Genomic DNA, 19836 nt, shown 5'->3' on the forward strand with positions numbered 1-19836 from the left:
CTCGGGCCTCCCCCACGCCAAGCCCTTCTCGTCACTTCACTCTCGAGGTGCGGGCTGCTCCCCAGCCACCCTCACCCCGCTCCTAAACGCTCCGGCACAGGCACGGCGCCGTCGCTGCCGCAGCGGCCGCTCTCCCCGAGCCCCGGGGCGGGCGGAGCGGGGCGGAGCAGGCGGCCCGGCCGCTCCCGCGGCCGGCGAGGCGGAGCCAGCGCGGCGCGGGGCCGGCGAGCCGTACCCGCCCGGCCGCAGCGATGCGGCGCTGAGAGCTGGCGGCAGCGCTCCCCGCGGGCGTCACCGCCAATGGACGCCTCTCTGCGCCAGGTGGGCAGCGGCGGCACGGGGACGACGGCGGGGCTTGCCCCTGTTCGGAGCTGGGAGTTGGGTGCGGGCGGGCGGAGATCGACCCGCAGGGTCGTGTCCCGGGGCGACACCGGCATCGGGTGTGCCGCGCACCGGGCCAGGAGCGCTGCCGGGGCTGTGGGACGCAGCGCTTCCCGCGGGCCTCGCCGTGCCTCCGCTGCTCCCTCGCCAAGGCAGTCCTGGTTGCACTTTCTCTGGAGCGCTGGGATGCGGCAGGTTTTGTCCCTGAGGGCTCCCCAGCCCGCCGCGGCACCGGGCAAGTCCGTGCGAGGGGAAGGGATTGCGGGAGCCGGAGCCCTAGCGATGCGTGGTCCCGTCAATGCTGGCCGAGGGCTGCTTGCGGGAGGAGAGGGTTTGTCGCATGATAGTCATGGCTGCCCAGAGCTGGCTCTTTAATCCTCTGGAGCAACTTCAGGGTCCGGAGTCTGCTCCGGCCTGTGTGTGTGTGTGTCAGCGCGCCTGTCCGCCGGGGCACCGGGCCGGTAAGGAGCCGGGCAGCGTGCGATGGGAGTCTCCTGCCCCTCTGTGCTCCTGCCCAGTCACCGTCACGCCGGAGGGTAGAGCAGCTGCTCCCGGGCCGGACTCGTTCGTACCTGTTAGACGCGGGCTTTGGTCCATATCTCGCCGCGGTGCTCTCCCCAGTGTGCACACAGCCGTGTGGGGCACTGTGCTGATGGGGTGAATGAGTGTGCAGTGCCAGGTACTGTGCACAGCTCACATGCCCTGTAATTCTCTCTTGCTCTTTTCCTTGCCTGAGCATATACAGGTTTCCAGCCCAGCCTAGTGATGCCTTTGGTTCTAAGGGGCAGGTGGGTGTAAGGCCAAGGCAGCCCTTGCTGACCGCATGTGTGACAGTGGGTGCCTTTGGCATTGGCAGTGGGCACAGCAGGCACTGTGGTGTGACAGGGCCATCCTAAGGTCTATGTCTGAGATCTGAAAGCCTTCTCTTTGGGACAACAGACATCTTTCCCCCTGTAACACCAGAATGGTTTCCAGGCCATTAACCCCAGTGTCTGGCCTTGTGAGTCAGGGATGCACCAGGGAGCTAGCAGCCCCGTTGAAGCAGCCTGTAGTCGGTGGGCTGAAGGGCTTGGGTCTGCCTCCTCCCTGGTGAAGCACTTTCTTTATCAGAACAGATGTTTTCCCAGATCTGGGCCCCAAGGAAGAAGGAGTGGCTGCCCTGGGATTGTGCTGCTGGGGCTGCCCCGCAACATACACAGCGCGTCACCCAGCATCCTTCAGCCATTAACTGATTAACCTGCTGCTCCTGGAAGCCTGGGTTGTCTGTTTAATCAGCTGAAGGCCAGGGTTTGCCAAAGGGCCATTTCCCCAGAGCATTTTTGCCCACCCCTCTGTCACGGGGGACCTCCTGGCCTCTTGCAACAGAAGTAGCCACTGAGGAGCCTGAAGCACCTGATGGAAATGGGAGGCTAGAAAGGGGATGCCCAGAGGTGCATGTCTCTACAAGTAGCACCCATCAGAGAACTGCCTGCTTTGTCCAGCTCCATTTGTCCAGGCATGATTCTGCCATTATCTGGAGAAAAAGGGATTTCCAGGGAAGGACTAGGGGGCAGTCCTGAGGCCAAAGTCTCCCTAAGAGTTCCACATCTCTTGGAAATCACAGGCTTAAGCCCTGATGAAGCAAGGTAACCAAGGCTGGAAAGCTGGAGTGAGTGTGTATGGGAAAGCACCAAGCTCTGCTTTTCAGGGAAGGCAGTGGGGGTGGGAGAGAGGGAATGTGGCTCCCCAGAACGGGAATGTTTGGTATTTGCTGCACCCCAGCCACTCTTCCTCTTTCACCATGGGAGGGTTTTGGTGGGAGGTAAAGCCTGAGTAGAAGGGAGTTACTTCACCTCTTTTTGCAGCAGCATCAAATGATCTTGTCCCAGGGGACATGTCATCTCTTACAATGAACAGCTTAAATCACAGCATGCTATTGGTCTTCCTTTAGCAGGGTCCCATGCTGTGGTTGCAGCATTTAGATACCATGCTCAGCAATGTGATCAGTATCTGTGGTTAGGTGGTGTTGCCATGGGTCTTCACAGGTCCCCTGGTTCCCCCTTCAGTATGTTGGAGACCAAAAGTGTTCCTATTCTTTGCAGTTTATCTGTGATAACTGGCTTAGTGGTGGGTCCAACCTACTTACCCTTCAGGCTCTGCCAAGGGGGGAATAGTTTTGATCAGTTGTGCCCAATTGACACTACTGAAGGGTTCCCATGTGCTGTGCCCTCATCTGCCTGCAGACCCCAGGGACAGTGAGCTGGCAGGATGTGTGCTGCCACTGCTCTTCCTCTGCAGTGTCCCAAGCGGGCCAGATTAGAAGGTCTTTGCCCTGAGCAAGTGGTGCAGCACAAAGATGTGTCCCCCTGCCATCTGAGGTATGCTGTGCAGTATGTCTCAGAGATGTGATGGATGATGCCTTTGTTCCAGACGGATATGAGTGGAGGAGCTGAGACGGTGTGCGTGCTCTGCCATCTCCTTTCTTGGCTGCTGCAGCAAGTCCTGTGCCCAGGCAGGGAGGAGGGGCCCTGAAGACCAGAGCTATGGTGTGGTGACAGATGATGGTTTCCCTGTGAGTCTGGAGTGTGGGCAGGATGTGGGGTGACACAGGATATGACTCGCTCTCCAATTTTCCCCTGAGGAGCAGGAATGTCATGACCAAGGTTAAAGGAGACGCTTCTCCCATCCTGTCTTTCTGTACTCCAGTTGGAGTGACCAGCCAGCACGGTCCCGTTGTCAGCCTGCACTGACCAGCAGCATCCAGTGGAGTCACAGATGCTGTTATCCTTCTCATATGCCACTGGCATAGAAATGCTGTGATTTGAAGCATTTTCCTCATTGCTCTTGCAACATGAAAGACAGTTTTCCTCATCGCTCTTTTGGTGAAATCCAAAGCTTTTCATTTATGTTGTAAAATAAATCTCCTGAAGTTCTTAAGCTTTCTGACATGCAGAGAAAAAGGCAGGGGGATTCTGTGCTCATGCCCTCCATGACTGTAATGGTCAGAACTGTCCTCTCTACAGCTGTCATAGTCTTCATTTAATGTTCCCCATCCTTCCCATCCTTCCCTGACTACAGCCCTTCTCTTCTTTGTGGCCTGGGACATCTGCCGTGGAGGTAGGTAGAGGATCCATCTCCCCCATGGACACATGCAGACCAGGAAGGAGCCTCAGAGTCTAATCCATCGAGGAGTATAAAGGTTACTTGAGTTGCCACCATGCATGCATCTGAGATGCTTTCTTGGCCCCAAACTGAGGTGGAGAGCAAGCAACTCTGCCAGGTTTCATTTGCTCTGGCAACTTTGCCCCAACTATTGACTACCTGGTGTAAGTGGGAAGTGCTTGGATACTCCACAAAGCCATCAGCAAGTCTGCAGAGCCTTTTGCAAGCCACATGACACTTAACTCTATTCTCTGTCCTTCAGTTGTCTAATGTCTCCTTAGTCCCAGTGTAAGCTCACGTGTGTAAACTTTTGCAGGCAGGATACATAGGTAAGGAGAAGAGCTGAAGGGACTTGACAGTACATGCATCTTTGCAGTGTAGAGCCTGCCTGATTCATGGGTGCAGCAGGTTCAGGCCTGGTCTGATTTTCGGTTGCACATGAAATTCTCACCAGCTTTGGGCTCTTGGCTGAAGGTGTCTGTCTACATCATTCAGAGACCAGTGTCCCTAAAGAGCCCAGATTACATTGGGTGGGAAGAGTTTGTACATGGCGAGCTGGATTAGGTTTCTCAACTGTTTGATTTGCCTTTCCTATGCTCCCTGCAGTTGGGAGAAGGTGGAGTTCCTGTGAGAGAAGAGCATGGCTGGATGTCCTGGAGAATCTATTGAGAGACTCTGGTCTGAGATAAAGGAAAATGGTTCAGCTGACTTGGATGATGCTGACCATGACTGATGTGCTGTCTTCACAGATAACAGTGAGCTGAGTGCCCATGTGTTCACAACCACTGGCTTAGGAAAATATCATCTTGGAAAGAAAAGGTACATAGAACATCATCTTCTTTATTAGTTAGCCTGCTCTTTGAAGGAGTATTCCCACCAAGCCTCTCTCCTCCCCTCATGAACATGTGCTATGCCTACTTTTCCTGAAAACCTCCGCTTAGTCTATTGAGAGTATTGTGACCTCTTAGAAGAGAGGAACAAAGAGATTGGGAAGAGACAGAGAAATGCTGACCATTTCATCCATCCTGTGTATGTAATGTGCTCTGTATCAGTACAAAAAACAGCAACCCATCTCTGTTTAATTAGTCTTTATACTTCAACTAAAAAAAGTACAACTGTCTTTGAAGGTATCCATGAGGCTGGTGTAGCATAGATATTCCAACATATGGAATCATCCATCCCAGCTGCATCTCCCCCAAACCATTGGGAGTGATAAAGAAGCAGATGTAGGACAAAAGGGTTCGACTGCCATATTCTGGAGCAGAAATTGCAGGGAAGAAAGCTCTTGTGACAAAGGTGACATGAAGAAGTGTCTGGTGAAAGAGAGGGAGTCCTGCTAGCTCCCTCCTCAGGGCATTCATCTGGAGCCAGGCTGCATGAGCTGTGACCTTGTCATATCCCATCAGCAGCGAGAGGGTGGACTGGTGCAGGCTCTCAGTGAGAGACCGCATGTGAAGAAAAGCCACATTGCTGTGGGCTAGCCTGCAACTGCCCCATCATAGCCTCCAAAGCCACCTTGTTCTGCTCTGGTTTTACTTCTCACACTTTTATTTAACATAATAATCACAAATGTTTCTCAGTTTTGTGTTTCCCATTTTGCTTTAAAAAGAATCTGCAACCTATTTAAATGGGATCAATAAGAGTGGGTTTTCTGGTTATCCTCCAGTTATCCTAAACTCTGCAGTTCTGCCACCTCATTTCCGTTTGAGATTGCTCACAGTTCAGCAGTGCTGTAGAGCCAAGTCCCAGGAAAAACACCTATGGAGGGCCTGTCTGCCATGCAGTGCTTGGCACAGTGTCCAGAGAACTCTGAGGTCCTGTCAGTACAAATGCAATTATCTTTGCATCAACAGAAACAGTGGCAGGGCCTCTTGTAGATAGAGGGATCAGCACATTTGATGAGAAAGTGGAAATTAGGGTTAGGACCAGGGTGATGTTTATTACTGTTACTTGCATCTTGAGCCAATGATGAAGACTTGGCTGAATCACACTTTCTGGAAAGGCTTCTTAGTTTTGGAGGATCTCCCACTTTTTGCAGTTTCTTCAAGTGGTTCCGCAACCTTATTTTAAAATGAATCCTGCTTCATTTCTGAAAGGTCTGGCAGATTCATCCACCTTTGGTTCCTACTTTTCTTCTGCTTCATGAGAGGTGCTTTGTCTCAAATAACTTCTTTGTCTGCAAAAAATTATTCTCTGGCACTGGGTTGCCTCTGGATTGCTGGCAAAGGTGAGCCAGGAGGTAGCAGGCCAGGGTCTCAGTGCTGCTGGCAGTCATGTCCTCTCAGCAGGGTGTAGTTTGTTGAAGAGATGAGGTTTGCAGCCCATCCTGAGCCATACACTGCTCCCCTGCTATCAGTGTCTGGGCTAGATAGGGCAGCGCTAGCCCTGGCAAATCTACATAATGACATTAACATTTTCGCAAGTACTTTTGCACTACAAGGGATCCTTCTGAATAGTAAAAATGACCGGACCTTTTATGTTGTCTCTGGAAGCCTTCTTTCTTACTCAAAGCGTAAGTAAGCAGTAAACTTCCTTACTCCTCCTTATACATCCCAGACATGCATCAGCTCTTGTTTCAACCAAATGTCCTGGGACTTTTTGCTCAGCAATTCACAATCCTGTTTGGGCTATGACTTTCCAGAAGACATTCCTCTCTTTGAAGTGCTGCTTGCATTCCTTCTCTCCTGATGATGACCTTTTTGTTTGGCTGTACTTTAATCCAGTTTTGTTCAAACAAGTGGGCTGTGGAATCCACACTATTCTGATGGTCTCATCCTTGTGGGTATTTACTTATCTACCAGATGCTGGCATCTGCTAGTCCTGTCAGTACTTTTGATTTTAGGTCCTTGATGAGAATACGAAGTAGTAATGACCCTGTCACTGCAGACATTTGTCAGAAACTCCTTCAATTAGTCAGGATTTCCCCCATGCATAACAACAGTTTTGAGATCCTTTTGCTGCTGTTTGCTCAAGAACTGACTTTTACTAGAATACTGTCCTCTATATGAGTGTTGCCCGTTCACAGAAACACAAACCGACAGAGTATCAGTTTATGCGGTGCTTTATTTGCTGGGCCCGGGAAACCTGGGGACTACTGTCCTAAGCCAGGATTCCAATGAGCCGTTCTTGAAGACAGCTTTTATACTTTTTCTACAGCGTTGTACGTGCACAAAGACACACGGTCTCGTTCATAAATCAGTTACATAGGTTATATGTATACAATTGATGTCCGTCTCCAAGGGTTAAAAATCTACCACGCTCGTCTAGCACAGGATTCTGGTTAATTAGGCCCCCATCACCAAACCCCTTACATATGTTGATTCTAATCTTATCTTTAAGCAACAGTTTGTTTTCTTCCTCAGGTTCTATTTACTTCACTAATCGCTTTAATTATTGTCCTGCTGTTCCTAGCAAGTTCCCAATAGTTTCTGGGCCCCCACTACTGTTTCAAGTTACCTCACCACAGGCCCAGTTAAACCCCGTAAACCTTAGCATAACTACTTCCACAGTTAGATTTACAAATATATTTGTAACAACTCCCCCCTTTTGAGCATCCTTCGAGCTTCTTTTTCGCAAGGATGCTCAATCATTCAAATAGTTGCCTCCGAATAGGGCGGAGGAGCTGACATATTAGGATTCAAAGCTCCCGGTATAATCATTTCTTTCCGAGTGACAGCCTTGATCACTTGGCGTGTGTGCTGACCTTCTTTTAGAATCATTCCTAAAAGACACCTATAAACAATTAAAAGTGCCACAACAATTATTACGATTGATATTGCATACTGTATAATCGAGGAGAGCCAACCAGAGACCTGGATTCCTAGGGAACTAAAGATTTGTCCAATCCAGTTATGTTCTGCTTCTTCTTTTACCTCACGTACCTTATTTTCGATTTGTCCCAATTGACGAATGTCATTCTCGACATCTTGAGTAACATTAGGGATGTGTATACAGCAGTGCTCATTTCTACCATGCAAATACCCACAAACACCGTGTTCTTTGAGAAGTATCATGTCCAAAGCCATTCTATTCTGTAAAGTCACCCTAGAAGTAGCCTGCAATTGGATAATTATAGCTTTGAATCCTTTCCTGGTTACCGCTGCCAATCTTTCAGTTTGACCCATTAATTTAAACAACATCTCCCTATTCCGATAGGAGGCAACTGGTGCAAACAAAGATTCTAGAGCCCACCCAAATTTAACTCCCCCTGAGGGTTCATGCCAACCTTCTTTATCTAATCCTAAATCCTGCAAATCCTGATCCACACTTCGTCTACTTCGTAGTTGTTTTTCTTCCTTAGTTAATTTTGATTCCTTCCAAAAAGGGCATAATGTAGGAATTCCTAAAGTAATTTGTGTAATCAGTCCATCTAAGGGCAAGTGAGTTGTCCACTGCCCGTGTCCTAGTACCCATACTAAATTTCCCGGGCTATGTACAGTTGAGTATTTACAATTAACAGCCTTCTCTTCCTGTTCTATAGTAATATAATGTTTATATCTTCTACACTCACATCCCCACTTCAATACCATTTTTACGGGAACAAGTCCTATCTGATCCTCCGGAGTGTCACATGTAAATACTTGGGTACAATTCCATTCTTCTAGCTGCGTATGAAAATACCTGGAAGAGGTTTCAGTGGTAAAAACCTTTAGGTGTGACTGATCTTCTGTTCCTGTCCACTGTATACACCACTGCACCTTGCCAATATAGCTATAATGCTCCAAGACACTAGAACCCCAAGTAGTTTTCCATTTTTTCCAGATATCAACATCATGAGTAACATTCCGGCATTCTATAGTATATTGTTGTTTTCCCCATTTTATATTTTGTCGTGGTGCCCCAGTACGGGCGTGATCACAGGGTTCATCAAAAGGGGGTTCGATATAACATCTACCTGTGTCCCTTTGCCATACATAATACGTAGGTTTCTTTTTGCACTCTGTTTCTGTCATTACCCGTTTAGTCAAACATATATCAGCCCCTTTCGATTCTGGTCGAGGTACTTTTCCAAATACTTTATGACATGTCCATGAAAAATTCTTGCCTGATAATGGCATAACAGTTACGGGGATTACCCCCCACGGAATAGGATCACTTGCAGTCCGGGGCATAGGTAAACAGGAGGTAATCTGAGATACATTTTGTATCAAACCAAAATCTCTAATTAGACCTATCACTAAGTTTTCACGATGTCCATATTCCTTTTCCCAACCTACCCCTGAATTCGGGGAGTCAGTGACAGGTTCCTGATCAGAGGAACCTATCACCCGTAACTCTACATTTCCCTGGTCCCTACTACTTTGAACTGTTTTTGTACATGTATAGTGTCCCGTCCACATTTTTGTAGCTTTCGGTATATGCATGATAGAAGTGCCCCTTCGCATCCTTTCATCCCAAGTCAATTTTGAAGTCAATTCTTGATCGTCATCGGCCCCATCCCATCAAGCCTTCCATCCAGCTTTAATTTCTCGGAAACCAACTCTCTGATCGCAAATAAATAAACAAGTTAGATTGACAGCGTTCCCTTCACGTACAGTTACATAAGATCTTGGAACTTCAACCGTTACCACCCCTCCCACTGGAACAATCCACCACCATAATATCAGGGCTGACTTCGCAATATTAATCGGGTGGGTGACAGTGGTTCTACTGTCCATTTCAGAGGAACCTTTTTCACCCTGGTGTAATGGATCCAGTTGTCGATCCCTTGAACCTTGACGGCGGTATATGTAGTCATGATCACTTGGTGAGGTCCGTCCCATCTCTCCTTCAACGGCTCCTCAGACCACTTTCGCACATACACCTGGTCACCCGGAAGAATATCGTGTGCTGGATTCTCCAGGGGTAAAGGCCGATTCCACTGCAACATCCCTCTGATTGCTGTAAGAGTTTTATTCAGAGCCAAAACATAATTAAGCAACATTTGATCCCCAGTTAAATGAGGGTCCCCCTGATATGTAGCAGCATGATAGGGTTTCCCATACAAAATCTCATATGGGCTAACTCCCACCCTTTCCCTGGGTTTAATTCTGATTCTTAGCAGAGCTAAAGGCAATGCCTGCGGCCATTTTATTTCTGCTTCTTGGCAAATTTTTGTAATTTGATTTTTCAATGTTTGATTCATCCGTTCTACCTGTCCGCTAGACTGAGGCCTCCAAGGGGTATGTAAATCCCAGGAAATTCCCAAAACTCTGGAAAGATCCTGAACAATCCCAGCCACAAAGTGGGGTCCCCTATCTGATGAAATTCCTAAAGGCACTCCAAACCTCGGAATAATCTCCTTTAACAACGTTTTAACCACCTCCTTTGCCCGATTAGTTCTGCAGGGAAAAGCCTCTGGCCATCCTGAAAAGGTACACACATAAACCAACAAATGTTTAAAATGTTGGGCTTTAGGAAACTCAGAAAAATCCACCTGCCAATAATCCCCAGGCTGTGGCCCCACTTTAATTATCCCCATTTTTACCTGTTTCCTTACCACTGGATTGTTTTTAATACATACCGCACACATGGCATTGATCCTCTTTGCTAATGTTAACATCTGGTTTGAGAATATTTCTTTCCTTAAAAATTTTACTAACGCCTCTGCACCCCAATGGCACTTATTGTGTTCCACTTCAAGCACCTGCTTCATGATTTTTACCGGCAGTATCACTTGACCAACAGGGGTTACATACCATCCTTTGATATTCTTCCGTGCACACATCATTTGTGCAAGTTTCTCGTCCTCTGGAGAATAATGAGGCACTGTCTCCATATAAGATGCAGCGGGGTTTTCCCGGGTTGGTAATAACGCCATCTGAGTCCATACTTCCCGGGCAACCTGGCGTGCCACCTGGTCTGCTTGTTAATTACCTTGAAATTCTTTCCCCGAATCGTTTTGATGCCCTTTAACATGCATGATTGCTACTGCGGTAGGCTTATAAATTGCTTCCAACAACTGGAGGATTTCTTCCCGATGTTTTATTGAAGACCCCTGTGAATTAAGCAGTCCACGCTCTTTCCACAGGGCTCCATGCACATGCACTACTCCAAAGGCATACTTAGAATCGGTCCAAATGTTCACCTTTTTCCCTTGGCTTAAAATTAGAGCTCGCACCAAAGCCCAAATTTCAGCTTTTTGCGCTGAGGTACCCGGTGGTAGTGCTTTTGCTTCCACTGTCTGTCGCAGGGTGACCACTGCATATCCAGCATACCTGGTGCCGTTTTCCACAAAGCTGGATCCGTCTGTGAATAGTTCCCAGTCAGGGTCCGGTAATGGTTCATCTTTTAAGTCCTTGCGACTGGCATAAACCTGTTCAATCATTTCGACACAGTCGTGCTCCAATTTCCCTTCCTCCTGAGTAGACATCAAAAATTCTGCCGGGTTAAGGTGGTTGGTTAGTTTTAATTCGATATCGTCCTGCTCCCTTAGCAGGGCCTGATATTGGAGCATACGACTTGAGGAGAGCCAATGTCCCCCCTTTTGTTCCAACACAGTAATCACCATGTGGGGCACATAGACTGTCATATGTTTTCCCAAAGTCAATTTGCGAGCTTCCTGTATCAGTATCACGGTAGCTGCTACCGCCCTCAAGCACCCCGGCCAACCACTACTCACTGCGTCCAGCTGTTTAGAGAAATACCCCACCGGCCTCTTCCACGACCCCAGTTTCTGGGTGAGGACTCCCAACGCCAGCTGCTGTTTCTCATGCACATATAATTGAAAATCCTTGGTCAGGTCGGGCAGTCCCAAGGCCGGCGCTTCCTTAAGGGCTTGTTTCAATTTTTGAAACGCTTTTTCTTCTGCTGGCTCCCAGGTAAACACCTGCTTCTTTACAGCCTCATACAATGGTTTAGCCATTAGTCCATAGTTAGGGATCCACAGCCGGCACCATCCAGTCATTCCTAGGAAAGATCTTAACTCATGGTGATTACGAGGCACTGGAATGTCACAGATTGCTTTTATGCGGTTCGTTCCCAATCTAGTACCCCTTGGGAAATTTCACAACCCAGGTAGATAACTTTCTGTTTTACCAACTGTGCCTTTTCCCTAGAAACTCGGTATCCCGCTTGCCCCAACATGTTCAATAGATCAATAGTCAGTTTACAACAGAGTTCTCGTTCTGTGGCTCCCAGGAATATATCGTCTGTGTATTGTAGAATTACATATGAAAAAGGTGAATCTTTTACCTGAGTAGTTCTCCATTCTTCCAATTCTTTGGCTAGCTGATTACCAAATATAGTAGGTGACGATTTGAATCCTTGAGGCAGTCTGGTCCAAGTCAGTTGGCACTTCTGTCTCGTGTCTGGATTTTCCCATTCGAATGCAAAGATGTGCTGACTCTCAAGTGCCAGGGTATGCAGAAAAAGGCGTCTTTCAAGTCAATTACCGTAAACCACTGAAATTTCTCAGAGACAGATGTTAACAGCGTATACGGATTAGCTACCACAGGATATATATCTTTAGTGATTGCGTTAACTGCCCTTAAATCCTGCACCAGTCTGTATTTTCCATTTGGCTTCACTATTGGAAAAATAGGGGTATTATATTCTGATTCACATTCCCTTAATATTCCCAATTTCACAAACTGATCAGTCATTGGAGCTATTCCCTTTCTTGCTTCAAGCCTTATTGGGTATTGTTTCACCCTTACCGGTTGCGCTCCTTCCTTCAGTTTTACTACTACCGGCTCAGCCGCTTTCGATTTACCAGGGATCCCCGTCTCCCAAACCCACGGAGCCACAGCCTGCTCTGTCACCTCTGGTATCGTCTCTGGTTCTACTTCCTTAATCATAAACATTTTTGCTAAGTTTTCTTCTGGTATTTCCAATTTTACCCTATCCTTATCAAATATTATTCTTGCTTGTAAAACCGAAAGCAAATCTCTTCCAAGTAGTGACTCTGGGCTGTTCGGCATATATAAAAATTGATGATCAAATTCCTTCCCCCCAAATTTAATATCAAGCGGCCGCAGGAATGTCCTTTCCTCTACTTCCCCAGACACCCCAACAACCAGTACTTTCGATTCACTCAAAACTCCCCGTAATTCGTTTACTGCCGAATAACTAGCCCCAGTATCCACCCTAAATTCTACCGGCTCCCCCTCTATTTCCATGACCACCTTAAGATCCTGGTCTAGTCAGCTTTGAGTTTGAGTGTTTCCCATCATCAGTGCCTGAGCGACACTTTGTGGATTATTCGCAAATGGATTCATTCCATTCCCCACAGCACTGACCAAGTTAACCCCGGGCAAAGAACTGCCACCCATTTGCATTCCTTGGCTGAGCGGGCATTCGTTCTTCCAATGTCCAAATCCCTTACAAAAGGCACATTGATTAGGTCCCAACATCCCGCGCATATTCATCCCTTGATTGCCGAAGCCACCCCTTCCAAGTCCGCCTCGCCCTCGGCTCCGGCCCCGACCCCTAAAATTTCCTGTATTTCCCCCTGTCGCTTGCTTCAATACTGCCAACATACCTGCCTGCTGCTTCTTTGTCGTCTCCTTTTCCCTATTATTATATACTTTCCATGCCACCTCTAACAGCTTTTCTAAGTTCCGCATTTCTTCTCCTTCTAATTTTTGCAGCTTTTTCCTAATATCCTCCTGAGACTGTCCCATAAATATTAAAGCCAACTGAAGTTTACCAGGTTCTGATTCTACATCCAAGTTAGTATATTTTCGAGCCGTATCCTTCAACCTCTCCAAAAATGCCGACGGAGATTCTCCCTTCTCCTGCCGAACCGAATACAGTTTCGACCAATTCATTGTTTTAGGAATGCCATCTCGAATTCCTTCAACCAACAACTCCTGATATGCCTTAAGCGCCTCATATCCCCTGGCTGTATTAGGATTCCATCCTGGGTCATCCCTCGGCACTAACTCATTAACCGTACTATGGGTTACCTGAGCCCTTATCATGTCCCTAGCCCGGTCAGTCATAACTTTCATCACCATCTCCTTTTCAGTAGAATCCATAAGAGTATCTAACAGAACTTGGAGGTCATTCCAGTCTGGTGTTTGCGCCTTAATAACCATTTTTACTACCCGTGCAACCTTCTCCGGATTCTCCCGATAAGCTCCGGCTGACTGTTTCCAAATCATCAAATCGCTAGGTGAAAACGGGACCTTAACTATAACCCTTCCACCATCTGCCCCCACGGCCTCCCGTAGAGGTGCCATCAATTTAGGCCGCACGTCCCCCTCCTTCCCCTTTTGCCTTCCCCGGCGTGTGCGTCCAGTTAATGGGGTTCTTTGTACATCACCCCTATTATCTAGCTCCGACTCTTCGTCTGAAGAGGAGGGAGCAGAGGTCTTTCCTTTTCCTATTTTAAGGCTTTCAAGAGAGGGACACGGAGGTGCACTAGGGGAGACCAACAGCGACACATCTTCCTCCGGGGGCTCAATAAAGCGCAACTTTCGCTCTTTACAACCCACACATTCATTATTAATAGTTTCCAAAACCAGCATACCACATTCTTTTAACCATTCAGTTTTTCCTTTTAAATGATAAAACAAATCTAAGTAAGGTATCTCATCCCATTTATCATTTTCCCTTAAGAAACCCATCAAAGGGGCGATAATCTCCGTAGTCATTGTACCATTCCGCGGCCATTGCATTCCCCCCGTTTCATATTCTGGCCAAACATGATTACAGTAATCAATCAAGTTCTTTTTCTTCATAGTTTGTTCAAAATTCCCCGTTTTCCAGTGCTTCAACAAACACCCGAGGGGGGAATCCTCGGGAATATCCTTATCGTTAGAAGACATTATCCCACAGCTCCCGAATGACAACAGAAACACGTACGACGCTGCGACTAACCACCAACCTATATCCCCAACTTGCCAATTCTAGTCGCTACCGAATGGCAAGTACCGGACCTGCACGAATTCTATGTACGTGTCTTACGGCCGGTGCCCAGGCTTCCAATACCAACCAACCAATCTTACCACCCCCATTCAGAATAAAGCCACCCCCCTTTCAAAATAAAGCACCTTCGGGCTCACCTCTATGTAGTTGTCCGACGGGCGCGGGGCCGGGCACGAACTGATGACTCCCCGAGGAAACTGCTCGGTGCCGGCTTGGAGTGGATCAGGACGCGAACCGCCCCAGCAACCCTCGGAGCCCCACGTTGGGCGCCAGAAAACTGTTGCCCGTTCACAGAAACACAAACCGACAGAGTATCAGTTTATGCGGTGCTTTATTTGCTGGGCCCGGGAAACCTGGGGACTACTGTCCTAAGCCAGGATTCCAATGAGCCGTTCTTGAAGACAGCTTTTATACTTTTTCTACAGCGTTGTACGTGCACAAAGACACACGGTCTCGTTCATAAATCAGTTACATAGGTTATATGTATACAATTGATGTCCGTCTCCAAGGGTTAAAAATCTACCACGCTCGTCTAGCACAGGATTCTGGTTAATTAGGCCCCCATCACCAAACCCCTTACATATGTTGATTCTAATCTTATCTTTAAGCAACAGTTTGTTTTCTTCCTCAGGTTCTATTTACTTCACTAATCGCTTTAATTATTGTCCTGCTGTTCCTAGCAAGTTCCCAATAGTTTCTGGGCCCCCACTACTGTTTCAAGTTACCTCACCACAGGCCCAGTTAAACCCCGTAAACCTTAGCATAACTACTTCCACAGTTAGATTTACAAATATATTTGTAACATGAGCAATGCCAGGAGAGCCAATCACTGTCCTATTTATCTCTTAAGCTTGGATGCTGAGGAAAAAGGAGTTTTTTTGACTACACTTGTTTCTATGTGTTGACTGGCACTGAACAATTAAAGCCAGAGAATCCTTAAGATGAAAAAGCTGAGAGCACAACCTCTGTATTTTCTGTGGAGCTCTCAGACTAAGCAACCCATAGTTACTTGGGATAATCTGGCTATCACTCCCATTTAGGCTCTGACCCTTTCAATCCCTTGGAATTTCCTCAGCATTACCAGACTTATAAAAAATTAATATCAGCTGGTGAGAAACTTTATTGGACAGATCTCTGGGAACTCTTGGACCTGTTGATTTATAAAATGTTTTATGTCCTTTTTAGTTACTAATATATGGGAAAGCATGTCAACATCACAATGTGATGCAAGAGGGTGCTTTCCAGGGATGTTTCCATCTGCATATCTCCGTTGTTACTCACAATGCTGCCATCCACATCCAGTAATTGGATGCTACTACTAGCACACACCTTTGTACCCAGTGATTTTGGAAAACAGTGAAACATAGACTCTTCTTTTTTTACTGTCTCCCAATTTCTTTCTTACATGGGCTGTTTCTCCCATTTTCCCCCACATTTTCTCTTATTTCAGATAGACTGACAGGGCATCCCATCTCAGAGGCACTCCACTTGCTTTCTGTGTGGTGTTTGAGGGAAGGATACTGAGGACAATCAAACATCATGAAAATATCTCATGTGAAGAGTTTATAGAAGCTGAGGTTACTTTATTAGTGAAATGACAAATAGGGGGAGACATGGCAAAAGAGCAGAAAATAATGGATGAGACAGAGAAGGTGGATTGAACTCCTCTGTTCCTCTACCTCTGATCACAAGAAAAAAGGATTTTCTGCTTCACAGTGATGAGACTGGTTTAAAAGCGTACGTTTATGATGTGGGAGTAGATGGTGGAACTTCACAAGGCAAGGAATTATTGAAATCAAGGTTGTGGCAAGATACAAAAAGGTATTGGACATAGTCCCAAATTATGCATAAGTGTTGCAGAAGACATGCTGTTTCAGGGCCCTTATCTGATATTTTTACAAAAGGCGTTGCATTGTGGCTGCTCAGAGGTACGATGCTGGAGCTGCTGTCTCTGTGAGAGATTGCTGTATCCTCGTGGCTTCCTGAGGCCCTGAGGTCTAGTCTGTGAACCTTGAATACTTCCTGACTGTCCATCAGCCCAGCCTCCCCTGTGAAACCATTGGCTGAATTTGAGAGAGGATGGGAACTGCAAGCAAGCTGCATCACTGTATATTGGTGGAAAGAGGGATAGGACATCTAAAGCAATGTCCACGTTGAGAGCAGGGCAGCAATACCTTTTCACTCGCTCAGTATCAAGCTGCGGACTGGTCAGTGAAAGTTTTGCTAGGGCCAAGATGGGCTTTAGCACTTGCCGTGTTGTGTCCTTTCTTTCAGGGCTACAGTGGGAAAGCCACTGTTGGTGTGATGTGACAGGGAATACTCATCTGTAGATATCCACCTAAGTAATGTGCCTGGGGAACAACTTAATTCAAGTTTTAGATGGGGAAGAGCTTATTGAGATGGCAATATGAATATAGCTAAATTTAGTATGCATTTTGAGGCTGGTGAGAAGTTCTCAGATTGCTGCAAACTTTGTTAGGACTGTTCCTTCACCTGAAAAGGGGAGTGGCTCCGCTGGCCACAGTGGAATTGCAGGAGACAGCACATCTTAAACTTAGCCTGGAGAGAGAATACAGTGAAGTCTGGAAGGATTCACACCTGCCTCCTCTCTGTGGACCTCACGCTTCTGGCAAAGTGCAGCCCTGAAGTGTATGTAGAAACAGTTGGGGATTCGCTCCCTTCACTCCCATGGCGAGGAATTGGTGTGGTTGCTGTAGTGGGTAGTTGCTTCTTTGAGAAGATCAAGAATTACCTCCAAGGATCAGGCATTTCCTGGGAGATATTTGAAGCTGGGAGATGTGCTGGAGAGTGAGAAGAGAAGCTGTGCAGCAGCCAAACTGAAGGAGGAGAGAGGAGCAGAACAGATGGGAGGGGGAGGCGAAAGGAGAGTGGGAAGCAGTGCACACACATCAGTGACCAGAAGTGACAAACTGCTCTTAGGTGATTAGAAATGCACAAACCTTTTCCTGATACTGCTATTCTGCAAAGCTGCTGGCAGACTGAGGGCTTTGTTCCCTAATTAGAGAGGAATGGGACTGCTAATTGGCAAAACTAGAATGAGTCATGGCTCAGCCCAGTCTGCAGCTCTGGAGAAGCAGGACCCATGGCTGCAGTTTGTGCTCAGCTCTATGAGCTGTGCTGGCTTGCACAGGCTGCCTAGGGTCAGTGGGCTGCTGTGTGGGAGCAGTGGGACTGGACAGGTGCAATCCAGTTCCTTTTTGCTCTGCAGTTTGTCATCTTTGTGCCTTACAAGAAGCAAACTTTAGTTTCTGTTACTCCTACTGCTGTTGTAGGTATTGTCCCTCTTCCCATCTACTCCATGTTGGCTTCTGCCAACTGAGCTCTTGTTGCTTCTGTCTCTCTTACCTGTGGTCTCCTGGGCTGTCCTTCCCTTTCAAAAGCTGGTCCAGGTTTTGCTGATCAGATATAACCCAGGGACTGACTTTATGGCTTTGTTTCAGCCTGACATCAGAAAAACAGCACAGTTGCATTCCTTATCATATGAGTCTAGGGTGTCAGGGACTCCCCTTCCCCACCAATATTATATCCATTAGCTAAGGCTCTTTATATCTGTCCTATCACTTATTCATGATCATCCAGATCAATCTGTTGAAAAGTGCATTTATTGAAACCTGACTCCGTCTTTGTCTGGATTGCAAGGGCCTTTCTAGCCCTGTCTCTGCCTTGTGGTTTACAACTGCAAAGCCCACTGAGGAAAGAGAGCTGGCTTAGTGCAGTGCTGCAAGGAGTCTTTTCCCCAGGAAAAAAAACACAAGGCTTGGATGCCCGTTACCCACTGAACAGCCTCAGTGTGCTAGGAGAACAAAGGTATGTTATGTATATAGTACTTACAGTTGAAAACTTTTGCCACCCTCATGGATTTTTGTCTCAGACTCTCAGTGAAGGGGCGTACATTTTTGGGACATCCTTGCTCCTTGCAGAATGGCTGATTTGGGATGGTTACCTAAATCAAAGCACTGCAAAACCCTCTCATAAGTATTGTGTTTGGAGGCTGAGGCAGCCGTGTTAATGCACAAAGAAAACATTAAAAGCATCCTGTAATGCAAATAGGAGACAATTGTATGCTTGTTTCATACACTGATAGGTATCTTCCAACCAAAAATGCTTTCCCTCTCTGAATAACCCCTGGAAAATTGATTCAGCCATCCTGGTTGTAGCCCCTGCTGAGCGTGTTACTCTTGGGAGTTGTGTAGGTTTGTGCAAAAGGAGGAATGGGATGTTTGAGTGTGCTTGGAGAGAGGTAGCACTGCTTTCTCATCAAATTCAGCTGAGGCAACTCATTCCTTCTTGTGCACAGGAAGAAGCCGTTTCCTGAAGAGAGAGGACATCCTGGGAGAACATGGAGATTCAAGGGTAGTCCAGAATACGCAGTGAAGGAGAACAAAATATGAAGACTTGTTTAATGTACCAAAAGTGGTACAGCTGTGGATTAGGGGCTTTCTCATATCAGTCTCTGCATGTGCCTCCTTCTGGGTTGGTACCTGCAGGTACTCAGTTCTGTATCTTTTTATCTGGAGCTTACCTTGCTGCCTTCAGTAGTTGGATAACTGATGAGGAGGGTGTAGCAGGTGTCTACACACTCTACTTTAATGCAGTAAGGGTTGTGCACTACCTGTCTGCCTCCATGCCCATTCCCTGGGTACAGCATGCAAGATGTCCATTATTCTTTCCCTGTCAACACAGGTGAGATGCAGATACAGGCATGTGAATTTAAGAGAGAACTTCTGGTTTCAGACTCTCTAAAAAAAAGGCATAGAAGGCCAAATAAGTCTGTGACTTCAATTGATTTCTTGATATCCTGAGTACCAGTAAGTGTTATTTATTTCTTATTCAAGGATCCCAAAGTGACACATGTGAACAGAGAAAAAAAGACATTTTAGAGTTTACTGTCCATAATGAAAGGCATCATGATGTGACAGGCAGTACTGATGAAACACTGCTCTTTGTATGCAAGCAGCTTCATTTTCTAAATTATAACCCCACAGTGTGGGATCAGTTTTCAGGATTGTGCTTTGCTACGCACTTTGTGGCAAGGCCAGTTCATGGACAGATTGTCACAGAGGATAGGAATGAGAATACTGGTCTCAGAGTTTGTTTAACATCTGAGTGACCTACCCTTGATATAGGAACTCTGGTACATTACTACTTTTTTCTTCCTTTCAGTTCCTGCTGGTTTTGTTGCCTTTAAAACCAAAGCAAGACCAACAATGAACTCCTAACAAAAGAAGAATTGGGAGGGCATGAGCTATTCTCATTGTATAAGGGGCTTGAGTTGACTGTATGATCACTATTCAGCCAGCTGTATTTGATTGAAAGTGGTTAATCATCACTGCTTAATGCTCCTATGCTGTCTATTAAGGTGTTCTTTTCAAATTGGTGATTGCGTGTTTCTTCATTTTATTAAACTGTTTTGTCTCTGAATGAGGGTGTGACCTTCTGTAT

General features: G+C 46.8%; 1 protein-coding gene across 1 annotated transcript in view; it reads left to right on the plus strand.

Moving 5' to 3' along the window:
- The first annotated feature begins 234 nt into the window (after positions 1–234).
- Positions 235–19836, plus strand: part of LOC139674889 (unconventional myosin-X-like) — a 98218-nt gene continuing 78616 nt past the window's right edge. Inside the window, exon 1 of the mRNA XM_071561843.1 lies at positions 235–321. Coding sequence (XP_071417944.1) covers positions 301–321 — 21 coding nt within the window. The 5' untranslated portion in view covers positions 235–300. The remainder of the gene's footprint in view (positions 322–19836) is intronic.

The sequence above is a fragment of the Pithys albifrons genome, chromosome 8 (assembly GCF_047495875.1).
Source record: "Pithys albifrons albifrons isolate INPA30051 chromosome 8, PitAlb_v1, whole genome shotgun sequence".
Lineage (NCBI taxonomy): Eukaryota > Metazoa > Chordata > Aves > Passeriformes > Thamnophilidae > Pithys > Pithys albifrons.